The 21,194-nt window shown below is 41.3% G+C and overlaps 2 protein-coding genes across 4 annotated transcripts in view; one reads left to right on the forward strand and one right to left on the reverse strand.

Annotated features, from left to right (window-relative positions):
* Window positions 1-4,023, forward strand: part of SUMF1 (sulfatase modifying factor 1) — a 39,233-nt gene extending 35,210 nt beyond the window's left edge. For both annotated transcript variants that reach the window (XM_072875829.1, XM_072875828.1), the window contains one exon: window positions 2,046-4,023. In XM_072875829.1, coding sequence (XP_072731930.1) covers window positions 2,046-2,156 — 111 coding nt within the window. In that variant the 3' untranslated portion in view covers window positions 2,157-4,023. The remainder of the gene's footprint in view (window positions 1-2,045) is intronic.
* A 40-nt stretch (window positions 4,024-4,063) lies between these two features.
* On the reverse strand, window positions 4,064-9,768 carry LOC140657990 (histone-lysine N-methyltransferase SETMAR). Of its 2 annotated transcripts, XM_072875830.1 has the most exons (3): window positions 9,460-9,768; window positions 8,828-8,982; window positions 4,064-7,898 (listed from the first exon to the last, which is right to left on the reverse strand). In XM_072875830.1, the coding sequence occupies exons 2-3, from the start codon at window positions 8,846-8,848 to the stop codon at window positions 7,101-7,103; spliced, it is 819 nt and encodes a 272-aa protein (XP_072731931.1). In that variant the 5' UTR covers window positions 8,849-8,982; window positions 9,460-9,768; the 3' UTR covers window positions 4,064-7,100. The 2 variants fall into 2 exon arrangements, with proteins under 2 accessions (XP_072731931.1, XP_072731932.1); XM_072875831.1 differs by lacking the exons at window positions 8,828-8,982; window positions 9,460-9,768 and adding an exon at window positions 9,256-9,434 and having other exon boundaries at window positions 4,064-7,893.
* Window positions 9,769-21,194: the final 11,426 nt, after the last annotated feature.

Here is a 21,194-nt window from a genome sequence, read left to right on the forward strand (position 1 = left end):
TCAAGACAAAAAACCCCTCTGAACACTATTAGTACAAGGGCTCTCTATTAGGTGCCTAAGAACCTATTCAGACTAAGCTACTGCTGTTCTGCCTCTCCGAGTTGACAAAGGCTAAAGTTTGCACCTTTTTACATGTACGCTCAGCAGCTACTTTTATTTTCAAAATAGTTCAGCTTCTAAATCCTATCGTGTACTGTTCAGGTTTAGGGTAGACCTCTGCAGTGTGAGACAGCAGCGGCGTGCACCCTTCTTTGAGGGCAACAGCTGCCCTCTGGCTCTGCGCTGCTATGGAAGAGCTGCTGAACCACTGTTGTTTGAATCTCCTCAGATGGAGATACTGTCAACTCATGGAGATAAACATCAGTGACCTGCTGCCTCTGCGGGGATGGCCTGGTTCACAGGGCTGCTCCCTTGATGACAGAGCCCGTCTAAGTTGTCACCACCCTCGTGGTCATACAAATTGAACTGTTTAGTAGCTGTGCCTGAACTCCTGAAGGGATCTGGGTATAAAGGAGAAAAACTACCCTCTCCTTCCTGCTCTCCTCTGCCACGCCCCCCCCGCAAAAAAAAAAGGGGGGAGGGCGGGGGAAGGAAAAAAAAAAAGAAAAAAAAAAGTGTTTGCTTTTTAACCCAGCCATGCAGCTGAACCAGCCTGAATGAAAGTGGGGGGTTTTTTTGTCAGAGGCCAGGAGCCTGTAGCGGGAGGACAGGAACAAAAAGCCTGAGCCAGATCTTTTGAAGTAACAGCAAAATGGGGCAGAACTTGAATGGATTGTACTGGAGTTGGTACATAAATGCACAGTCTGCTACCCCAGCACTTTGAATGAAATTACCAGTGTGACTGTTCTCCTTCCATGCTATGATGGATAACTGCTTCCAGGCAGTCTAACTTAATGTAGCAAACTGCTTAAACTGGTTAGTTCTGCAGTTTGGAAACACCATTCCTAACGTCAGATAATTGAGAATCTGTATCACCGTGAATAGCACAGGTTTTTCTTTTTTCGAGGAGTGTAGGTATATTAACGTGCACTGAGACATGGCCAAATCCGTACGGCCAGGCAGCGTACAAAACATTACAGACCAGCATCTATACCCTGCTGTAAAGATGTCTGACCTTGTCCTGTTTAGATTCATTTGGTTGTGTATAAGTTAAACAGCCTTTCTCAAAATAAACTGTGCAAAGCACCCTGCAGCAGTCCTTCTCTGAATCTTTTAAGATGACATTTTTTATCTAATTGGTCTATCACAGAAATAGCAAATCCTACAAGCACAAGACAAATGACGCTGGGAATGAAAGCGCAGAGATATTTCCCACCATCAGTGGCATCAAATGGCTGTATCTGGTGGGTGTGAGGACAAGTCCTGTGAAGTAATCTTGTGCTCCTTTCTCACTTAAAGAAATGAAATGGCAATGATGGCTCCTCCTTTTGTTTTTCTGAGGGGCAGCTGCCATGTGATTGCAGCCCATTCTGGAAGAGGACAGTGTTCGAAGTTGTGTACTAGGAGTATCTGAAATGCAATTGAATAATTTTATCAATGGCTTAATTTTAAATGTAAATGTTTTTATAGCCACTAGTCCAGGTTATATCCCTAAAATGCTAGCCATATGAATACTGGGAAGAGTTTGCCTCCAGTTATTCCTTTTTTCTTGTTGCATCTCATTCAGTGAAACATTTGACAGGTGCCAGAACCTGTCCATTTCCAGTTGTCCCTTAGAATACCGATACACAGGTTAGGGCACTGCAATGCTTTATTTTCCTCTGAGGAGAAGCAGAATGGTCATTTTGGCTTTCTCTGGGAGCAGGATATATTATTAGTCAATACTTGTGTTATCAGATGCTTTGCCATTCAAACTACCTTTTGTGTCAGCTGCAACTAGTCTCTATACAGTGGGAGTTCCCTTATTTCTAACACAGTGATTTTGATCTGTATCAGTTCATTGATTGTTCCAACAGCATTTGAAATGTTTTGCTGTATTAATCTAACAAACTCTTGCCTAAGGAAACTCAAGCTGTGATATGCTCTTCCCCCCCCTCCCCCCCCAGTCCTACTGCTACAGGTATCGCTGTGCGGCACGTAGTCAAAACACTCCTGACAGCTCTGCTTCAAATCTGGGGTTCCGCTGCGCCGCAGACACCTTGCCGGAGCTACCGTGACCAAGTGGGCTGTTGCACCGAGACATGAAGGGCTGAATTTCACCCAAGGAAGAAGAGATGTGTGGAGTGCTACTTGCTGATGACACGGAATAGAAAAATGTAGTGTTTAAACTTCCTGCTGGTGGAAAAAATCCAACGCTACTCAACATTGCTTGAAGAACCTTCCTGTATTTACCTTTGGGGAAGCTGGCCTGGACTTTTATCCTGACCAAACTTTTTATCAGTGGATTGTGTTGGTTTTAGCAAGAGTATTCTGGAGTTAACTAGCACAAAACTGAGCAGAAACATGCTGATTGTTTTAAAAGGTTAATTAATCGCTCGTTTAGAAAAGATCTTTATTAAATAGTTTTATTTATGTGTAGTTTGGATTTCTACACTCAAATCCAATAAACAAGGACTATAAACTTGTGGACAGCTTCAAAAGAAATTTGAAGCAGTTAAGAAATTCTACACAGCTTTAAAAGAAAATTGAAGGAGTTAAGAAGAGGTGAGGGCTGGAAGACAGCCAGCAATTGACATGGGCAGCTAGTGCAGCCCTTGTATTACATTCCTGTTGCAGTGAAAATCAGGTCCAGAAATGTGCTTTTTCTGGTGAGATACTTGCTGCTCTTTAGAAAAGTGCCTTCTGCAATTGAGGGATGATAATCCTCAGGGTGATGATGATTAGAAATGATGTACGTATTTGAATAAAATTTCAAGCATTTCTTTATGCTGAAGACTTTTATTGATGGAAAAACACTGGCAATTTCCTTTGAATTTATCTTAGACATGGTGTAGGCTTATTTTGGGGACTTGCAGATTGCAGAAATAGCATCATTAGAAACTGAAGCTAACAAATGATTCCACTTGAATAAAAGATCATTAAAGTGAAAAGATGGCAGATGTAACTGTGAGCCCTAAGGCCTAATAAGGTAAATTTTGAAACTGTTGTCTCTGTTTTATTAAAAAAAAAAAAAAAAAATCTCACTTAAAAGGAGAGGAATTTTAGCAAGCAGGAAGAGAAATGGGAGTAATGACAGCTACCTCATTTTGGGATCTGAATGTTTCAGGCCTTTCACAAAGTGTTTTGCACTGTCAGTCACTCTAGGACACGGTATCTGGTAATATTTCTGTGCCAGGCAATTGCTTGCTCCAAGTGGAGACTGAACAAGAAATCGCCTGTGCAGTAAGCTCTGCACCAGAACGGCTGTCCTTTCCAGTGTGTCGCAGTCAGCTGTGTTGCTGCTCTGTAACAGGTCTCTTAACTGCCTGTGTGTAAAACAGGGATTGAACTTGGCCGTCTTGTCAGCTACTTTGAGACGTAACAGTGAACAATGTGGTGGATTAACAAAAATTTTTGCATTGATGCCACTCTTTCCCAGCATTGTCTTTTCTGTAGTAAGTGGGGTTTGGGTTTAATACAACCTGGGGTTAATACAAATCTGTCACTTGCCAGCTCGTGCTCCACTCAGCGTTTCATGTTGAAAGGAAGACGTCGGAGAATGTCTGAGGAGCCCTTTGACAAACACCAGCCTCCAGTGGGGGGTAAAAGTAATTCTAGCAAGCAGAATAAAACGATTCCAGAATACACCACTATGACTTGGCACTCACATAAGCATGATAAAAGCTGTGGTAAATATTTTGTGTAGTAAAGACTGCCTTACCAGCATTAATTGTTTAATTAAAATCTATGCATTAAAATCATCTATCTTACTAATAGTAATAGGGAAAGACCCTTTCTATCTTTGTTTCTATCTTTCTGCCACAAGAAGGAATATACTTTATAAAAGATTTTGCCTAGAGCTTGTTTTGTTTTTTATTCTGGAAAAAATCCTTGATAAAAATACACACACAATTCCATATATTGGAAAATTCTTAGGACTTTATTTAAATAAACAGCTTCATGATGCCACGCCATCAGGTATATGTCAGTCAATACCCATTGTGCTGTAGGTGGCTCGTGGAGGAAAGTCTTCCTGGTCTGTGGAGATGGTGGAATGTGTCCCATTCATGCTGCTTTTGTTTGGATATTGGTAACTGTATTTTACTACAAGATCTTTCATTAAACATCCTTGAATTCATCTGATCAGATTTCAATAGGAAAGTAAACCTCCAAGCCTAAGTTGAGTATTGAACACTGAAATATCGATAATCATTACTGCACCTTGAGAGTAGAAAGGAGGGAGGATTACACAGAGCTCACAGTCTTTTGAGCTGTTTGATTGGATTCATTGTGAAAGAGCACACTGAACTGTGTAGACCGGGACTCGGAAGCTGAAAGGAACCTGAACGAAAAAGTGAGGAGGAATGCAGGAGGCAGAAACAAGGGTCTATTTCCTTTTTTTAGGCCCTTGTAAGAGGTTTTTTTCTTTTTAGTAGGATTTTGCTCCACACCCCCAGGCAGCTGTAGTGCTAAGGCACAGTGGAGTATAAAGCACATGCTATATGGAAAAAGGCCATTAACAATTGCCATGATGGTTTAGAACCCAATTAGAACATATTATTTCATGTTCTTGCAAGGCCTTTAATGTGGCTGGCTGTTTTCAACAGTACAATGCTCTCTTTTTGTTCCATGCTGTGGAAGCGCGTTCTAAGCAAGTAATTGATACTCAGTTCACTTGCTAGAAGCAGCATCAGCTGGCTGGGACTGAAAGGGTAGGATTGCACAGAGACAAGGCTCGGCTGTGTTCTCTGGTTTACGGCTGGTGATGCAAGGACGAGATACTGCTAACGGTGTTTGGGGGGTTGTGTTTTGGGTTTATTTTTTTTTAATCTACACTTCCTTAACTACTCAAAATCATGCCAAGTACATATTCATAACAGGAAGCTAGCAAACAGTCCTGTCATCTTGAAAACCCATCTAATCTTGAGGAATAGACGGTGTAAAACTCATCCTGAAACTTCTTCCAGGAGGGAAAGAGGAAGTAGATTGGATCATCCACTCCCAGCCCTCCAGTCCTGCAGGCTGAAGGCAGCTGGCGCAATGCCCTTTGGGGGAAGAAAACCAGGTAAGCCTCTAAATAGGACAAGAGACCCTGCAACCTAAGCTGAACTGTGGTATCTATTGCAGTGTGCATTCCGAGTTCGGGATCTGGAGAACTTCTCTTCTGTAGAAGGAGGCACCTTTCATCAGGCAAGGAATAAAGTTAATGGCCACTCAGCTTGTAAATTACTTTTGACAAGCAGCTGAAATCCTTTGGAAGCTTTCTGTGTTGACAGAAGTGACATTTAATGATTAACCCTAAGAAAAATCACGTGGTAATCTTTACCTTAAACTAAAACCATAGCTGTATGTACATCTCAACAGCAGTTCTCCATAATGGAAGCAAGAAGGTATACATTAAATGGGGAGAAGATAACACTTAAGTTTATCTAGGAAGTATAGGTACCCACAAAGTAGGATTTTGTTTGGCAATTAGCAAAATAAGAGCAGCGAAATGTCCTTTATCCCTTGTCAGTATCGGGTTAATCTTTCAGGTCCAAATCAAAGTAGTCTTTTTTTATTGAAAAAAAAAAAAGTTGCCGATGGCCTGCAGAACAGCAGATATCCCCTCCCCCCAAGATGCACTACCTTGTGCGTGTATGTTTTGTCAAAGGTTATGAATACAGTTAAAGATCAAACTGTACAGAGCAAATAACCCAGGGGTTTGTGCCACTGATGGAGCACTGTGGCATGACTGTAAAAAGCAGCATTGCAGTTTCTGTGTCTTGTATATCAAAGATTGGGGGAAATTCAAAACAAGCCTGTTTGAAGCCTCCTTAATTTGATCGTTCCAGAAAGGAAGTGAAGTAACGTGCAGTTGCAGAATGTACCCCATCTGGTAAGCCCTCTGGTGTATCCCTGGTGTAAGGAGACGCTCAGTAAAGCAGTGTGCGCATGTTAGATCTGTACAAGAATGATGAAAAGAGGCAATGACCTTCTCCCTCTGCTGGGAAAGGACAGGCCTTGCTTAATACTGTTTGGCTCTGCAGGAATACTGAAAACAAACCAGTTAGTAGCTGAAAGGAATGCTCATGTATCTGCCAGCTGTTCAACAACATAAACCCACAAATTTGTTGTTGTTCAGATGTACTTTTCTATTTCCTACTTTAATCCATTTCAGAAGTCAGGATAGCAGCATCACGCTGCTTTAGACTACAGAGTCTGAAATTGCTTCCTGAGTGTGTAATAATAGCGCGGGAAAGTAACATGGATGCGCTGCTTGCTATTATTGCAGAAATCTTATTAATGAGCCTTGAGATAGATGTGATTTAAAACGATAGGATGATTGTACTTCTCAGAGCCTGCAGGACTGCGCCGTTTACACAGAAGCTAAATGGTAATGAAACTGAACTAGACACTTAAAACCAGATTTTAGTAGACAGCTAGATGTGACTGGAGATGGAAAATGGGGGGATGAAGCATTCAGGCTAATCTTTCTGGGCAAGTTTTTTACATCAGTAATAATTAGTTATTTATGTTTTGTGGAACAAAAAAATTAATTGCAAGTTAATTTAAAAAAATTAATTATTTTAATGGGATTTAAGAAACCTAATGCCCTTCTTGCAAATGTCAACATTCCTCGGTGTCATTCGCTTGTGTAATTTTCAGTGACATTTCTCGTTGTCATCACATGTCCTTTCTATGTACCAATGTTCAAGTTCATTCTTTCTGAAATATACAGATTGAGAGAGGTGCTTTATCATACAGCAAGCTGTCAGAAGAAATCAAGAAAAAAAGCACCAGGCCTGGCTTAGTAACTGATTTTGGAATACCCTGAAGCTCCAGCGCTCCCTCATATCATACCATCCACCTTGAAAACAGTCTCTAGGATGTTGCATGAAGTTATTCTCAAAATCTTGTCTTCTAGCTGTTACTCAAAACCACATGCGCTTCCTTGGTGGAATAGACAATCAGAGTTTTATTTAACTGGAATTTAACTACTAGAGAAAATTATATGTTAGGTATGCTTAGGGACTGAAAAGCTATGGAGAGCTCCCTGAACAAGCGTCTGGTGTGGAAAAGAGGGAGCTGTCCCAAGGTAAGAAGGAAGCACATGCGCGGGAACCACAGTAGCAAGGTTTTCTCAATCTCTTATCTTCCTCTAAAGATTTTTGTTCTCTATTAGTTATTGGTAAATTATGGAATCTTCCAGAATAGTCGTATGAAAGTTCTTCTCCAGCAGAAATATCAGTAGCTGCAAAAAGTGCCAGTTTAGGCACCATTGAATCAACTCGAACTGGCACCATAAATAAATTTGGTTCACAAGAATGATTCAGGAATCTGCCTATGTTACCAATGTATGTAGGGTCGACAAATGTCTCCATTATCTGACCACTATGGAGGTGCTCCCTCACCGCTATAATATAGTTCAAATCCTTTGATGTCTGGGCCTGAATTCTTCTACGTGCCTCGTTAAAGCCTAAAACTTCACCAGCATATTCACAAACAAATCTTCCTTTAGCTATGAATTCCAGAGTGCGAAGACCCCACCCTTTCTTCTCAGTCTTGAATACCTCAAGTCTGAATTGCAAACCCCTCTGAACAACCCTGTTTTGACAGGATTCACCACACTGGCACATGGCATTGCATTCAAAAACAGGCCTGGCGTACTCCTCCTCTTCGTCTGTAGGCCTGAGGCACAAACTGTTGTAATTTTCACCATGGCAAAGACACGAGCACACGTGAACCACACAGGAGCTGGTAAGACAAGAACATCCTGGAAAGGTGATTTCAGTGGGGTCGATGTCTCCGTCTGCTCCAGCCACGTTGTCTGGGCTATACTGCGAAGAGAACAACAGTCAAATCCTTCTCACATTCAACGCTTCTTTCCACAAAGGCTACTGAATTTTTAAGAAGTCCGTGTCTGGCAACAACTGATCTCTGAATGTTGGGAACTGAAATCATGAACACTTCTTTTTTCCTGTAAACTTCTTCTAACTACGAGTCTAACTTTTCTAAAATGTTTTAAAGAATGCAAATCAGATATTCCACATAGACTGAGAAAGAATCCATAGTCTGTTAGTGACTGAATTTCTCAAAATAGTGTACTAGCCAGAAAAAAAAAATTCTTAGCAGGAAAAACATGTCAGCTAATTGGATCTAGTTTACTAGAGAATATTTTTATTTATAGAAATAGCAAAGTATCTTTAAAGTCATTTTTCCCCCCTTCAAAATGCTGGATAAGCGACTTATAAGGTCAGTTGATAGCTATTTTAAGTTACAGAATTTCAAATGCCCATTTTTGTTAAAAATGAAGATACTTTCAATTTATCTCTTCAAAAATGTTGTATTCAAACCTGCTCCTCCTAAATTCTGTTACAAAGTGGTGATGGTGTTGCACTAGCACACCTCTACATATTTAGAAAAAAAGCTGGGCTAACTATTGTCAGTGTAAAACCTGAGAGAGTATTTGTTTCACCCTAAATTCTGTCTGTGGGAACAGATGTGGTTCCGTTCAAACAACCCAAGTTGAAAATCAGGTTCTCAAAATTACACTAATGCCCCCAGCAGGTGAATGATTATAGCACTATGAACTGTTGCAAAATAAAAGCTGATAGAAACCTTGCTGGATTTGAAAATCAAAATATAAAGACAGCTACACGTATATTTTTACTTTCTTCTCAGCATTCGGCTTGCAAAGCTTTATTTAGAAGCCTGGAGTATGTGCTATTACTAAATATTACATTTCACAGTAGCTTAAGTCTGGTACCTTCTGGGTGTTGGGAAACATGCCAGTTCATTCAGAAGTTTATTTTTTCATAAACATCAGCTTTCTCAGCCATTTGGCTTTACTCAAAACCAAGTTTAATAGTTCCTTATCTGTTACCATCTTCTCCCATTCACTGTGCACAAGCATTCCTATTCCTGTAAAATATCGGCACACCATGCAATTTAGGAAGATTAGGGTCTATTTGGATTACATCTTTATTTTTTTCCCCAGGCTTATTAGAAGCTTCTTCATTCTGTTTTCTGAAGACTCTCTAATAGCACTGAAGCAAACCCCTAGGCAGTAAGGTGTACTTCCAGGAAACGCATCTGGAACTTACTACCAGCAATACAGAAGACAGCAGAAACTGGGCTACGCCTGAGAGACTACGAAAAACGCTTAAAGTATCGTCCTACGCTGCTAGATTTTACCTTTTCTTGTACATCTCTTCAGAGGGTTGTGCAGCGGGAAGCGTCTCCCAAGCCTGTCAGATTTTTACCCCCGGCCTAGTTGCAGCCTACGGTCGACGCTAACGCCCTGTAGCGCAAGAGCTTTATTCCTTCTAAAAAGTGACGTCTCACTTGCGCGATTAAAATCTACAAAGTGCCACATATCGGGAGGAAAATTGTACGTACATGTAACTGAAGTGCACGGCGAAGAGCGAGCACGTAACGAGACCAGTACCGAAGGGCCTGCTCGCGGAGGCGTTACCGAGCCCCACACGCCCTCCTGCTGAGCGAGGGCAGGGGCCTCAATGTCTGGGCCTGAATGCCCCGAGAGGGCAGGGGCTGGCGGTGGCCAGGGCAGGCTGTCTGAGGGGACGGCGCCAGCAAACGGGCTCCCTGAGGCGCCCCGGGCCGCGCCGGCCGCTTCTCCCGCCCCTCCTCGGCCCCCCGGGCGCGGTCCTCCCCCCGGTCCGGTTCCCGGGGCGGCCGCGGCCCCCGTGCCCGCCCCTACCTGGAAGTCCGGCGGGGCCTCCCCAGGCGGCCACACCGCCACCGCCACGGCCTCCCGCCCGCCGCTCAGGTCCGCCCCGGCCGCCATCGTCCCGGCCCCACCCCCTGGCCCTGGGGGGATTGGCTATCCGGGCCGAAGCCTCTCTTTGGTTGGGCAGAGGGAGTGACGCACCGCGTGGGGGCGCGCAGGCGCTGTGGTCGCTTAGAGCGGCGGCGCAGGAGCGGGAGCTCGCCTGGCGCGGGTGGAGAGCCGCCATCTTGTGGCGCTCCTTCCCTCAGCGAGGCTGGTGTGGTGCCGGGCCGCTCGCTGCGGAGGGGCTGGGCGGCGAGGGGAGCTCTGTGTCGCCATGCGCCCGTGGGATGAGGCTGCCCTTGGCCCGGGGCTGGGGGAAGGCGGTGTGTGGCTGCCACCGTGGGTTGCTCCCTGTGACCGGGCTGCCCCTCCAGAAACCGGTGCGGTTTTGTGTGATGTGTGTGAAACTACTCAAAACCGATTAACTTTAAATGTTAATTACAAAATACTGAGTTATTTTAATTCTTCATGTGACTGTACATCCTTGCTTATTTTGAAGGTGTTAAGAGTTTGGCTATGTGGCTTTTTTTTTTTTTTTTAATTTTTCCTGGCTGGTTTACACTGTTGATTAAACTTTTATTTTTGGGGTTTTTTTTTTAAATAAGCCAATGTGTTTTGTAATGTGGGTAGGAAGTCTTGTGTTCAGATCTTACAAGGCCTAGAAATTCTGCCAGGTGTAGCTGGTCAGTGGAGACAGCAGCTGCTTCCTGTCTGGGGATGGAAAAAGATCTGGCAGGTTTTGTACCTACAGGAGTCCAGCGCAAGGCCGTAATCTTCCCCTTGGCTACTCTGTCAGGCGATAATTCAGTCAAATTTAGTTTTCTGGATAAAGTGAGATGGGGACCCATGGAACCAAGCTCTGTCTTGATCTGGGAGGCCTTGCCAGTACTATATATGATGTTCTTCCAAAGCAATCATGACCAAATTGCTTCTGTGCAGCGTGATAAGAGTAGAGCAGTCACAACTGGTCTCACCTTGTCTTTTCTCTGTGGATAGCAAATGAGCTGTGGCTGGGAAAAAGGAGTCGGACTTGTGTTTAGATGCTGGTGGTTTCACTAGCTTTTGTATTTGCCCCTTGCATCAGTTGATGTGGGGCCTAAGGTTGAGGAAGCACTTACCATCTTTTCACCTCCTTTTTCCTTTGCGTGAACCATGTGTTTTCCTTTTGAAATCAATTATCACAGCCAGAAATGAGCTACTCAAACTTAAGAGACGTAAATCCCTGGAGCATGCTCTGTGCCCCTCCAACAAGGTATTATTTGTGTATCTCTTTCCATGCAGTGGTTACTGATGTGACTTTTCTGATCCCTCTTTCTGCAACATCCAGGAAATGGAAAGAGTCTTCACCTTTTGTGTCCCCTTCTTCCTGCCTGTCAAGAGGAGCTGAGTAACCTCAGGAGAGGTACAGGTGAGACTGGATGGTGAAGTCCATGTTTGTGGGCTGGGCAGTTAGTGGGGATAGCAGAATTGATAGGAAGATAATGAACGGGGTTGTTTAGGGTTGCACTCAGCCTGCAAGAGAAGGGAAGGTATGGAAGAGGAACTTTCTGGGAGGTCAGTGCTTCCCAGTATCTGGCCAGTATAATTTTGGGGAGGACTTTGTTCAGTTTAAACCTTGGATCAGTGTATGCTGCTGTGAATGTAAAGGAAACATACCTGTAGCATCAGCACTTCATAACTGAATGGAATGAAAATGGTGGAAGGCTTTAAGTATGCACAGCCTGTCACTCTCAGTTTGTCAACCCAAGCAGCAGTACAGCTGCTTCCTGTGGATGCCTCTGAGCCTGCTTCTTGGGGTTGATGCTTTCATCCTGTGAACACTTGTCATTGTGGGGAAGGCAGTAGATCAGTTTTATGAGATAGATGCTGAAATGTTGAGTGCTTGCAGATATTATAATACACTTTGTTTTTATAGTTTAGGGTTTTCTGTTATTACCAAATCGACCTTTACATCAAGACACACATAATTTGGCTGCTAATCCTTAGTGCCAGATGGAATACTTTTCAATTTTTAAATGACAGAAGTAATGAGTCATTACTCTATAGTAGAAGAAACAGATTGCCTACATGTACGGGAGACAGGGTTTTGGAAATCAGCAAAAGGTCATGGAAAATCCAGTGTTCTCCTCCTCCTCCTTCTCCCACCCAGGGTTTCTATTGTATTGAACTATGAATGGGTTGAACTGTTGACATGTCCAGGTTGGGTGAAAAATTGATGAAAGCTCATTTTAATTTGTTATGTAAAACTGTTGTTGAACGAAAGCTTAAAATGGAGCTGAAAGAATGAACTGTATGTGAACTTTGTGATGCTGAACTAAGGCACCTGGCGCAGCTGTGAATTTCTTTTGCAACGCACTATGCTGTCTCTAGGATGAGACTATGTGAATTATTTTGCTTTGATACATTGCAAGCCTATAGCTGTTAGTTTTTCTACCTATATAAATAATACTTTCTGCTTATTAATAATTTTTATGACTATTCTCTGCAGTTTCTCAGATTTCTTAATATCCATCTGATAATTCGCGTTTGGAAGGTTAAGTGTCTGGAACAGTTTGTTCATTTGAGAGCTGTCTTCATCTCACTTCACTGAATTTTTGTGGCTAATACTGTACATTGTAACAAGGTGGTGGAGCTCAGGGGTATGTGTGAACCTGTGACTCATCAGACTGCAAGTAAGGGAGCTGTACTCAGGAAACTGTGCATAATCCTAGTCTATGAGAAATTAGATATCAAACTTCTTGTATTTTCTGGTAGGCAGAAGGCCCTGGAATCAAGGAAGCTTTTTCTAAGATATTTCTTCCTAATGTCAGTGTGGTAGAAGCTAAGAAATCTCAAGTGGTTAATACATAATACAGTGATTTCATGTATTTGTAGTGTCATCATCGGTACTGTTGGTTGGAAGGGAACTCTTGTGATCTGGTGCAACCCTTTCTTCAACTGGGAGTGTTACCGATACTCGATCAGGTCAGCTGTGGCTTTCAAGGCCACAAAACTCACAAGGCCTGAGATTTCAAAACTCACAAGGCCTGAGATTTCACAGCCTCTCTGGGTACCCATGTCAGGGCTGTACCAGCCTCCCAGTGAGAGTCTTTTCAAAATGTCAAACCTTAACTTCCCTAGCTAGAGTTTTTTGCCTTAATGCCTTATTTATCATTACTGAGAGGAGTTTGACTTTGTCATCTTCATAATTACTCTTCATAGCATTCCTTTAGATTACCCCATAGTGTCCTCCTTGCTGGAATAAACAAGTATATGTCCCTCAGACTTTTCTTACTCGTCATAAGCTTAGGCTCCTGACCATCTTGGTAGCCCTGTGCTGGATCATCTCCAATTTTTCTATGTATCTTTTGAGCTGGAGAGCCCACAACTGTCCACAGCTTGCACTGCTATCTCATCATGCCAAGTAGAGAGCATTAATAACTTCCCTGGATCTGTGTTCCTCCTTGTGTAGCCTGGCATGAGGTTTGCCTTATTTGCAAAGAGAGTGCACTTTGGGCTTACTTGCAGCTTGGCTTCCATTGTAACCCCTGAGGTGGTTTTCAGTGGGATTGCCACTCAGTCAGTTCCCAGTCCACTGGTGTATGGGGATGCTCTGCCCCAGGAATACTCTTGCACTGGTCTTCTGTTTATCTGGACCATTGGAGTATTTTCTGTCTCAAGCTTGCCTTAAGTTACACCAGCAAGTTAATAGGCCATGCAACGTGGCCGCTTTAAATTCCATAGCATAAAAAGTAGTTTGCTGCCTGCACCAGAAAGATGTGATCAGAAGAAGGCCTTTTGCTAAAAGAGCCTGTTTGAAGGCTCCCTTCGGCTTCCTAGTTTCCTACAGAACCGATCTCTGCAAGAATAAGGTATTTCTTTTAAATATTTTATTTTACATTGCACATGGTTTCTGTCTGACTTTGTTCTGAATAGGCTATTCAGATAGTTCTCGGATACTTAAACTTGTTGTTTTACTTTAAAAAGAAGTACATCTCCTGTGTGATACACTGGAGGTATTTCCTGCAGGAGACCTAAAGTGGTTCTTAAATTGTGACATTGAGTGCAGACAGTCCAAAGGGACTTTAGTCTGTCATTCCCAGGTTGAGAGTTTGTTAGCTGCCTTATCCATATTCTCTTTAGGTTGTGTCTTTTTCCTTCTGTCGTTAATCTTAGATATATTTTTTTTTTATTCGCTTGCTTACAGACTCTTCTCTTTGTGCTGCTCTTCTTATGTCAGGTTTAAATTTTCCTTTGATTTGACCTTCATTTCTGGGTAATCATCTCCATCAGGTTAGCGGGCATGTACTCTCTATCCTTCTGCCAGTCTATTGTGTGTCTATTAGAATATTGATTTGCAGAGAGTGAAGTATAAAAAATCAATATCCCATTAAGTGGAGTAGAGTGACAATGTTCTAAGGCTAGTCAAGTTCAAAGACTAGTGTCTAGACAGTAAGGTGGTGGTTTTTTCCCCACTTGGTCTTGGCTAGGCAGATAAGATAAAACATGCACATCCTGTTAGGGTTTTGTTCACATGCATTCATGGCTGGAAGACTCATTACAAACAACCAAATTTTAAAAAGTGTTGGTAATGCAAAAAGGTACTTTTGATTTATTACGACACTTGCAGTTTATTCTTTCTTAGTAGTAAAACAGTAGAATATGAATGTTCTACTGTGCATTTAGGCAGGATATGTAGACATGAACAATCTGATACTGCATACTGGTGTCTGCTCTTAAGTGCTCAGAGAATTGTTTACACCTGGAAAAACCAGGTGTAAAGATTTTGTTGTTGTTGTTGTTAGTATGAGATGCCTACCACATACAGGTGATTAATGCAGCTCCCCTGCCTGCCCCCTTGTTCTCTGCACAGTAGTCTGCCATTTGAAGATGCGGAGTCAAAACATACATATTCTTCTATTTCCTGCTTTTGAACCATTCTCAGACCCGTCCACAGTTATTTTAAGATATGCTACTTGTACTTCAGTACTATTCATAAATGTCTGACTGACCACAGGTATGATTCCCATCCATGCACTCCATTGCTGTTACTGTCTGTTAAAAAAATAATAAATACATTAATACTCTCTACTAATTGCTTAGCTAGGAAACTTAAGTTTTGTTCATTTACAGCTCAATTCATTTATGCTTTATAGCTTGTAAAGTACATTAAAATACTTTATGGGCTGAGAATTTGAAATGATGAGAGACTGCAGTCTTTGCAGCAGGACTGCTGTGGCGTTGTGCAGTGGAGTTTGGCTGGCACGGTGCCTGCTTTTTGCAAGGCCGAGCTCATTATCTGTGAGTCACGCCTGGGCCTCACTAAGTTTGGAAGCAGGACTTCTGAGGGTCATTCCTGAGCTCTGGGCTCCTGCCTTGTGAAACTGTCTCCTGCTGCGTGCTAATGAGCTGGCTAAATCTTCCATAAGTAAATGGATGCTGGAATGAAATGTCTGGTAATTGTGTTTGTAAATCCAAAGAAGGAGAAGTTGAAGATCAGTTTATTTAAGTATGCCTTAGCTGTGCAGAGAAGACTGACCTTGGAAAATGCGTTGTTTGAATAACATAGTTTATCAAAATATCTCCAAGTGCTTTGCAGAGATAGATGAACTTTGTTTCCTTTCTTGTACCGATAAGAAAACTGACGCAGAAATGCATGAAATGAGTTAACCAGTGGTTGAGCTATTATTCTTGGTTATCACAGGGCTCTGCATTTCATCTCTCATCATATGCTGCTCTTGCAGCACCGATCAGGTAATATGAATCATAAATCTCTTTGCCAATACACAAACACTCACAAAGTCTTGACTTTCATATGAGTAAAAAAGTTACATGACTTAACATTTTGTCATGTCCTCAGATGTAAAGAAAACAAGTTTAGAACAATGGGAACAATTCAGATCTCACCATGCAAATTGCTTCCTGATTAATAGCAATGTATTTCAGTGAAAATTAGTCTCAGGATGTGTTTCAGTTAAATTCATATCTGTAAAGTATTTTGGCCTGACAGCAGTAGGTGAGCTACTTGGAAAGTCTAGTTGGACCAGTCATCTACTGGCTAAAATTGTAATAATGTTTTGCAGGGAATCTGTCCTGAGTGTGTTATTCTACTTTTGTTAATAGAGAATGCTATATAACAGCATTCCAGTTAAATAGATTTCTGTGTAACAATATTTCTTCAAAAGAAACTCATTACTAAGTGGGACATAGAACTGCCTTGCAGACTGAAGGAATTTCTTCCCTTTGAAGTACACATCAAATTTCTTCTGTGCTCCCCATCTGCCTTGTATGACAAAACTTCATTTGACATCAGTGACCTCTGGCAAGCCCTGTATAGATAAGGAAAATGTATTTGCACACTATTCAGGTCTTTTATGGACTACATATGTAATGGACAGTCTCAAGGGATTGAAGCCAGTGTTTCAAATTGATTTATTAGTACTATAGTGTGCTTAGCAAACTTTTGCTGCAAAATTTGGTTCGTAGTTTCACTTAACATGCTGCTGCTTTTCAGCAGTTTGCCAGAGACGGAACTGCATGTTCTAGTGCTTGCAGGAAATGAGTAAATGAAGCTGAGAGAGTATCCATGTAGATTTGCTGGGCTGTCATTCACCAAAATGGTTGTTGTGCAGTTCCTTTGACCCTTGCCTGTACAGGGTGATTTACTTTATGGTTAGTGTGGCATGGTAGCTTTTGGATTTTTATCAGGCTGTGCTTCTAGTGTCTTCAGTGCCAGATATATTTGACTGCAGTGGTCTGAGTTACTGTTTTGAAACAGCAAGTGCTTTCCTGGCTGTTCAGATGGGTATGTCATGATCCTTTATGTTGTTTGTGACCCCCGTGTATCATGGAATACACAGCTGAAGCCAAACTGAGGTCAAGCTTCAGTTTCCTGTTACAGCTGACAGTGGTGATGGCATCTTGTCACTATGGGCTGCAGCTTGTCGGAAGCTCACTGGTTTGGTGTGCATAGAGGAGTCATGAAGGTGGTTGTGATGGACGTGCCCATGGTTATAAAGATCTGTGTCTGGTGCCAAGGTAGGGCTTGCTGCTGCTCAGAAAGTTACTTATAGCTTTGCATAGCTGGGTTTTGAGGGGTATCTAAAGTTTATTTCAGGGATACATGTTTTCTTAGCCTTTACGTTGCATGTTTATATATAGAAAGCAATACTGACCTTTTGTGCTCTGAAGTGTGGCTGCTCACTGCAGAGGTTCACGCTTCACACTGCCAGGAAAGTTTCACAATGGTGGGATCTTCAGGTTTCTTTTGTTTCATGCAGATGTATTTCCCTACTTTTAAGGGTATTTCCCTACTATTAAGGGTATTCCCCAGACCCCAGCTTGTTTTCTTTGAGACATAACTCCTTTCTCGTCTCTGCTTAAGATAATTAGATCATAGAAAAGGTCTGTTTAACTGTTGCGTAAAATTTCCATGGGGAATTTCACTTGGGAGACTGAAGGAAGATAATGCCTTTTTTAGTCTTACGGTAAGGCTAGAGACTTATGAAGAATTGCATCCTCCATCTTCCTCAGTATTTACCAGAGAAGGGAAACCATCTGACCAAGGGCAGAGAAGCAGAGGTTAGCATACTTTAAGATGACCCTGAACAACAATCAAATATGTTTTCCAAAATACTGTTTTCCTGGGACACATGGCTAGGGAAGCATTCTGTTCCTCCTGAAGATGGGCATGTACTTTTTGAATTTTTAGTTGTAAATACAAAATTATACTATTTTTTATTTTTTACCATACATATCTTTAATGTGTATTTAATAAATAACGAGAACTTCAGAAATATTTAATGAAATTTTATGAATGTTGTGGTGATGTATTAGGACTTTATTTGGAAACTACTTCTGTGGGACTCTGAGTCTTATTTTCATGCTATTGTACCAAACCCATGATTGCTTTTTTTCTTTGCTTAACCTTTTGTTAAAGGTCATAACATTGTTATTAACCAGTATGTTGTATATTATCACAGGTGTGGTACTTAACCGTAAGTATAAGTTATGTTTAGTTGATGTGTATATGAGTATTTTATGGAGTTGCTTTTATTTAAAAGTCAGATTGTTTAAAATGTGATTGGACTTAGCGCTATATGTAATTTTACATGTATTTTGTGAAATACTTAATGTATACACTGTTGGAGTGAGTCCAGAGGAGAGCCATGAAGATGATCAGTGGGCTGGAGCACCTCTCCTATGAGGACAGGCTGATAGAGTTGGGGTGGTTCAGCCTGGAGAAGAGAAGGATCTGGGGAGACCTTACAGCAGTCTTCCAGTACACGAAGGGGCCTGCAAGAAAGCTGGAGAGGGACTTTTTACAAGGGTATGTAGTGACAGGACAAGGGGTAATGGCTTTAAACTGAAAGAGAGTAGATTGAGATTAGATATAAGGAAGAAATTCTTCACTATGAGGGTGGTGAGGCACTGGAACAGGTTGCCCAGAGAAGCTGTGGATCCCTGGAAGTGTTCAAGGCCAGGCTGGATGGGGCTTTGAGCAACCTGGTCTAGTGGAAGGTGTCCCTGCCCATGGCAGGGGAGTTGGAACTAGATGATCTTTAAGGTCCCTTCCAACCCAAACCATTCTATGATTCTATATGTTTTGAAAATTTTTGTTGGAATTGCACTTTGGTAGTTGAGTTCTTGTTGTGCTTATAATTTTTGGATGAACCAATAATTAAAGTGAAAATAATTAACTCTCTGTGTGAAAAAATAGCTCTTCTAGGAGTTCTCAAAATATATGCTTTGGCTTTTTTATGTATCATTCTCATTTGGCAGTCATTTGGGAGATTGCATCCTCAAGGATTACTTTGGCTTAGGTATTTCTCTTAAGCTAAGAAAAATAATGTAGCATAGAATCAGGTGTTTTTTTTCCACTCCCATTAAACTTAGAAATGGTTCTTCACATAATTGAGAGTGCCTGGAAAAGCATGTTCCCACTGTGCCATGGTTCTCTGGTGCAGTCAGCCCCATTGGATAATGGGCATTTGTTGTGGACTGAAAGTCAAGTGCTTGGGGTTGCTTAACATTTCCCAGCCATGGGCTGGAATATGAGAGTGGTGCTGTTGGACATAACAGAAATTGCATTATTTAGGGTAGAAGCACATATGAAGTGTGTACCTCAGTATTCTGGTGGGTACCTTTGTATACAAATACATCCTTGGTGTGTGTATATACACATTTAATACAGCGTTTTCATCTTTGCTTAAATTTCTAACTTAATTTGTTCCGAAGGACTATATTGATTGAGGTTGTCTTCTCAGAGTTGAGAATCTAGATGCGTCTGTTTTTTTCTGGGTCTACTTCAGGCTGTTCCATTCAGTAAAGATCCCAGATGATGGATGAGGTTGTATGCTTGCTTTCCCTTCTCCTCCCTTCCCTCAGAATCCCTATCGCTTCTGGAAACCTTCATGACTTTGACTGCCTCATCTCTATACCCCATAAAGTACGGTGTAATGAAAATTTTTTATGATCAAGTCTTTTTTTTTTTTTTTCCCCTTCCTTTTTTAAATAAATAATTTAGGTTCTTGCTCTTGATTTCTTATTGCTAGTGTGACCTAGTGCATGTAACTATTCTTGTTGGAGTGGTTCTTTTCAGTGGCTTACTGTCAATTCTGTTGTGTGTTGTACTGATTCAGGGTGTCTTCAGGCACATGTGCTGTGCATCAGCTGTATTTCCAGTCAGTGTGAGCCCAAAATCAATGTAGGTGTAGAGGGAAATGTACAGGTCTGTCTTGGCAAACACTGTGGTTATCTTCCAAGCCATAAAAGATAAGCACACAAAGGCTGTTGCACTGAATGTGAAATTAACTCAGTGCACTGTGAGACTGTAGTGTTAATCAGGTTTCATCTCGCTGGTTAATATCTCCCAAGAATTGCTGGAATGCAAGTTGTCTAAAAATGCACATAAGCTAAGGCGATGGAAAACTATACTGCTCTGTGAATAAAGTAGAAGGTTGAGTCAGGAATAATAATTTTTATCTTCAGTGAATTTTGGATCAGGCATGATGAACTATGGAATAAGTCCTTCCAGTTCTTGTCACGCATAGCATCTTGGTCTGCAGCCTTTCCTTTATTAAATGATTTGACAGTAATAAAAAATGGGTTTGGGGTTTTTTTGGTTGGTTTTTTTTTTGTTTTGTTTTGTTTTTTCCCAAGCAATATTTGCTTAATATATTACAAAGTTTTCAACCTGATGATTCGGTACTATTTATGCCTTCAAAAAGGTTGTATTTTGTGGTTTTTTTATATTTGCATTGTTGAGAAAGATGTGTCGCAAGAGAATAAAAAACTCCCTTATCTTATCTTGCTGCTCCGTAACTGTACTTTGGTTTAAATGAAATCCATAATTTTTCCTTGTTGGTATGACAACAGAAAACATAAAGGTGAAATTAGAATAAGAATATAGATGAATGCTAACTGTATGTGCTGTAGCAGTTAAATAAATCACTTGATGATTATAGGATAATAATTCAGTGTGACATGCAGTCAAACAGAATGCTTTTAAGAGGGGAGGAGCAGTATAAAGAAAGAATTATGTGCATTTAATGTAGTATTTCACTGTGATAGTAAATTGATTCCCCTCGTCAAATTATATGCACAAATTTATGAGTGTGCATATCTAGGGCAATTAATAAACCATATTCTATAGGACTAAGATATCTAGTTTTGCACTGTAACCTTTAAATACAATTTATCTCAAAGGCATAATGATTAAAACTTTCTAAATGTTCCTTTTAAAAGAAAATTTAGGAAGAAAAAAGAGAAATAATGCCTGACTAAAAAAAAATGTTAGTTTACATAGTATTCCAGTTGCTTAGAATTTAGTTACCTTTCAAAGCTATTAATTTTGATGTAGTCTCTCAATTTTGATAATAAGGTTCTCTGCAACACTATTTCTGTGTGTTTTATGAAATGAAAATTTTCACGTACCTCTCAATCTTTCTGAATGCTTTATAGTCAAGTGCAGTCCAAATAACTGGGATCCGTGAGAAATGGTCTAGTTCTGTACCCTTAAGCATGTGCAAGTCTCGTGTAAGTGACAGCACTGTGGGTGCAAACTCCAGGTAGCAGGAGGTGTAACCTCCTGGATGCCCAGGGAGTGAATCAGCAAATGTGATCTCTGTTCATACCTTGGCCACTAGTTTCTCCTCAGAAGCCTTACAAGGGCTTCTCTAAGTTCTTCAGAGCTGGGACCATGCATGTGCACTGTGGATTGATGCTCTCGAATGATGCCTTCAGGTTCTAAAGCAGGAAAAAAAAAAGGGAATAAAGAAGAAAGAGTTGGAACTGAGCTGTACCTGAGCAAGTAAAAATTAATTTTCTGTACAGAACTTTAAATATATGAAGAATCTGTCTA

This window comes from Ciconia boyciana, chromosome 11, assembly GCF_034638445.1.
Source record: "Ciconia boyciana chromosome 11, ASM3463844v1, whole genome shotgun sequence".
In the NCBI taxonomy this organism is placed as follows: domain Eukaryota; kingdom Metazoa; phylum Chordata; class Aves; order Ciconiiformes; family Ciconiidae; genus Ciconia; species Ciconia boyciana.